This window comes from Octopus bimaculoides, chromosome 2 (genome assembly GCF_001194135.2).
Source record: "Octopus bimaculoides isolate UCB-OBI-ISO-001 chromosome 2, ASM119413v2, whole genome shotgun sequence".
Classification (NCBI taxonomy): domain Eukaryota; kingdom Metazoa; phylum Mollusca; class Cephalopoda; order Octopoda; family Octopodidae; genus Octopus; species Octopus bimaculoides.
The window spans coordinates 72,190,567-72,194,898 of record NC_068982.1 but is presented as its reverse complement, the minus strand read 5'-3'; the positions used below and the strand labels follow the sequence as shown (position 1 = coordinate 72,194,898).

At 36.9% G+C, this 4,332-nt stretch overlaps 1 protein-coding gene across 1 annotated transcript in view; it reads left to right on the top strand.

The window, feature by feature from the left end:
* LOC106882581 (ribosome biogenesis protein NSA2 homolog) overlaps positions 1-4,332 on the top strand; it is an 18,100-nt gene that overhangs the window by 12,953 nt on the left and 815 nt on the right. The window contains exons 8-9 of the mRNA XM_014933307.2: positions 834-974; positions 2,469-2,520. Of these exons, the coding sequence (XP_014788793.1) occupies positions 834-974; positions 2,469-2,520 (193 nt within the window). The remainder of the gene's footprint in view (positions 1-833; positions 975-2,468; positions 2,521-4,332) is intronic.

Below are 4,332 nucleotides of genomic sequence, written 5' to 3'. Positions count from 1 at the left end.
TATATATATACATATATATATATATATAGAGAGAGAGAGAGGGGGGTAGGTGGTAAGGAGGGAGGGAGAGAGAAAAGCAAAGGGAAGAAAAGAGATAGTGGTGCCTTTCTGTTTGTCCTACCTCACTTGGTCTGTTTATGTTTCTGTTCATCCGAAGTAACTAATAAATAAGGATCAGACTTTGTACAAAAAAAATGTGTGTGTGTGTGTGTCATTTAGTATTCATTTTCCATGCTGGCATGAGTTGGACAGCTTGACAGGAAATGGCAAGGCCAGGGGCTGCACCAAATTGCATGGGCTTTATTGGCATACCTTCTACAGCCAACCACTTTACAAAATGTACTAGGTGCAGAAATTGACTTGAGTGAAAAAAAATTCGCTTTATAGACAATATGGATGCAAACACCACTGGGCCATGAATGATATCCTTGGACTGTGGCCCAGTGGTGTGTTTTTCATATATATTGTCTGTAAGGAGAATTTTTCTTCTCTTGGACAGTTTTAGATGCTAATTGTCTTTCCATGTCCAAGTGCACACAAACTTGTTAAATATGATTATTCACACCTATATATCATATAAAACACACCTATTGTATGTATGTATGTATTTTCATCATGTTGAACCTTTAATTCCTTCAAAATTTTTTTTCTCTCTCCATATTTTTCCTGTTAATCCTTTCTGTTGAAGAGCATAAGTTTGAAGTATCAGACTTTTCCATTCTTTCTGAGTGTTAAACTAATACACCTGCTTATCGTTCCCTCCCGTCTTCATCTTGTTTTCTGTAAATTTGAACTTATATATATACATATATACATATATATCTCTTTCACAGGGTCTTCGTTTCAAGAAAGCTCATGTAACCCACCCAGAATTGAGAGCTACATTTCATTTGCCCATCATAAGTGTAAAGAAGAATCCAAGTTCACCCATGTACACATCTCTAGGAGTTATCACCAAAGGAACCATTATTGAGGTAAGGAGACAATATTCATATATTCACTTTGCAGCTTTTCTCTCTTTTTCCTTTTAATGTCCATTTACCCATGCTCGACTTGCAAGAATCAAAATGAAATTTATTGAGGTAGATTTCCCATGGCTGGATGGTCTTCTTGTCACCAACCCTCTCTTATTTCCATGCAAAGTAATGTTTTTCCCTAGGCCTTTCAATGCAAACAGCACAATGGCCAAATGCTTTTGTGTAAGACTGTAATAGGTGCATGTGTGGCTTAGTGATAAGAAGTTTGATTCTCAACAACAAGGTATTGGGTCCTAAGGCAAGTGTCTTCTACCATAGTCCTAGGTTGACCAAAGCTTTGTAAATGAATGTGGTAGATAAAAACTGAAGGAAGCCCATCATATATATATATATATATATATATATATATATATATATATATATATATAGGTATATATGTGTTTACTGTCTCTTTGTCTTGATATCATGTGATTGGTTGTAGACGAGTGTTACTATCATACAATTAGTATCCTTCATTTCCAATATTCTGTGAGAACATGACTTGCCACAGGGAAATATTTATCTTGCTTGTAAACGGATGAGGGTTGGCTTCAGAAAGGTTATCTAGCCATAGAAAATCTGCCTCATTATAAACTCCATGCTCCCATGCAGGCATGGAAAAGTGAACGTTACAATGATGTCAATGATGATTTAGCTTGTAGACTATGTAATTGTAGGCAAACTAGCTCGATAAGTAGCTCAACTTGATTGTGGTCTGGTAGAAATATTACAGCACATTATTGATAAGCTACTGCTTAAATTCCAAACCTGAAACCAGTGACGTCTCGATTTGTAGCTGGGTTGCAACTGGTGGCATTTGTTGGTATTTCTGTCGACAAACCATGCCTGTTGCTAAGGGGGTGCACTGGTCAGCACTTCCCCCTCACTATTCACTGGTGCACTTATTTCGAAACTCCACTATACCGTTGTTGCAAATTAGTGCCCACCCAGAATATTCTGAAGGGCCCCTGGGACCAAAATCTGGTGACAAGCCTGCAACAAACTTTGGTCTGCATTTTTGAGGTCCTCTGGAATAAAAAGAAAAGAGCCATTACCTGAAAAACAGCAATAGATTATCAACAAGGAGTGCATCCAACCATAAAAATCCTACCTCAACCATCAGGCCATAACATCCTGCAAGTTATGAAATCCGTTTGTTACTTCTATATTTACTGAAACTGCAAGATTTGTGAACCCCTCTTTACATTTGTTTTAAAGGAAGTTACGACCTTTCTAATCTAAGGGAAATAACTTTAATCCCTTCGTTTATATTCTGTAATATTTATCATTAACATTGGACCCACTTGTTGCTCAACTTTTGTGATTATTTTTAAAAATCAAAACTTTCTTTGAAAAGTGGTCTCTAATCATTAAGTGACGACTTAACATATACAGGAAAAATACTTAATCCTATATTTTTTCTCTCTCTTAACAATTTTTATTCTATTTTAGGTTAATGTAAGTGAATTGGGTTTAGTGACGCAAGGTGGTAAAGTAATCTGGGGTAAGTTTGTTATACACTTCATTACAATAGTTTGGCAAATATTATTTGATCTGCTTACCTGTATAGTTACAATAGTAAATTTAATATTTGGTTACTCCCCTCCTCCTGCATTGAGTTGTTAGGAATCCTCAAGCATTTTGTCTTAACCCTTGTAATGATACCAACCTGCCTGATTCTTTGATACAAACTTGTTTTTAAGTGATTTAAATTAAAATCTTTTTTAAAAAATATTTCATGTTAATTTTCGCTCCACATACCAGTTTAATTAATTGGAACAATATAGTGTATTTCAACAAATCTATATTTAACTAAAAAGGTTAGTGTTGTAGTTTTATGATTAAGGATACACTGATTCGGTTGAATTGAACCCAGCATTGTAGACTTACAGAACTATTTCAACTACTTATAAACTAGTATAATGTGGCAACCTGGCAGAATCATGAGCACATTTGACAAAATGCTAAGTGGAATTTCTTCTGGCTCTTTATGTTCTGAGCTCAAATCTTGCCAAGATCAACTTTGCCTTTCATTTCTTAGGAGTTGATAAGAAAAAAGTACCAGTCAAGTACTGGGGTTAGTGTAATTGACTTGTTATCTCCCCTCAAAATCACTTGCAATAGACCAGATTTATACTCATGGGTTGTTATGATCTTGGTCACTTATCTTTCATAGAAACTGTGTAACCTGCTTTAGGGCTCAAGAAGAACTAATAATCTTGTATAACATAACATACTGACCATATTTTAACACTGAACTCTTTATTACAACCATTTAACTTGTCCTGGGTAGGACATAGTATTCTGTTTGTCTCAGTCTGCTTTTCATCTCACAGTTGCTTAAAGCTGTGGGGAAAAATTGTCAAGGTTAAAAAAAAAATGCACAACCTTTTATAATTGATTGTTGTTGTTGGCACTCCGTCGCTTACGATGTCGAGGGTTCCATTTGATCCGATCAACGGAACAGCCTGCTCGTGAAATTAATGTGCAAGTGGCTGAGCACTCCACAGACACGTGTACCCTTAACGTAGTTCTCGGGGATATTCAGCATGACACAGTGTGACAAGGCTGACCCTTTGAATTACAGGCACAACAGGAAGTAAGAGTGAGAGAAAGTTGTGGTGAAAGACTACAGCAGGGTTCGCCATCATCCCCTGCTGAAGCCTTGTGGAGCTTTAGGTGTTTTCGCTCAATAAACACTCACAACGCCCAGTCTGGGAATTGAAACCGCGATCCTATGACTGCGAGTCCACTGCCCTAACCACTGGGCCATTGCGCCTCCACTATAATTGATATAGAAATGAATTATATGGTATTTACATTAAGCAACCTTATATACTAACTGAAAGGTCCTGCTGTTATTGTCGTCTCTGTCTACCCTGTTACTTGGGTTTTGGTGATCCCTTGAGCCTGTATAAATTTTTTATTACATAATATAACTTGTATGCACTCACTCATAATGTGTTGGGGCAGCTGTAGTTTATTTAACTGAATATAGTAATTATTTCCTGCAGACCACCAGTGCATTGTTGAAGCTGACTGTCAGAATTTGACGTATGTCATTAATCAACAAAATTAATTACTGCTCAGAGCATCACAATCTTTGCCACTCCTCACCCCCTTACAGACATGATAATATCACAAATTGAATAATTAGCACACTGGGCAAAATGCTTAACAGAACTCTGTCTGTCTTTATATTCTGTGTTCAAATTCCACTGAGATCTACTTTGTCTTTCATCCTTTTGGGATTATTAAAGCAAACACCAATTCAGCACTGGAGTTGATGTGATCAACTTATTCCCCCCCCCCCCCC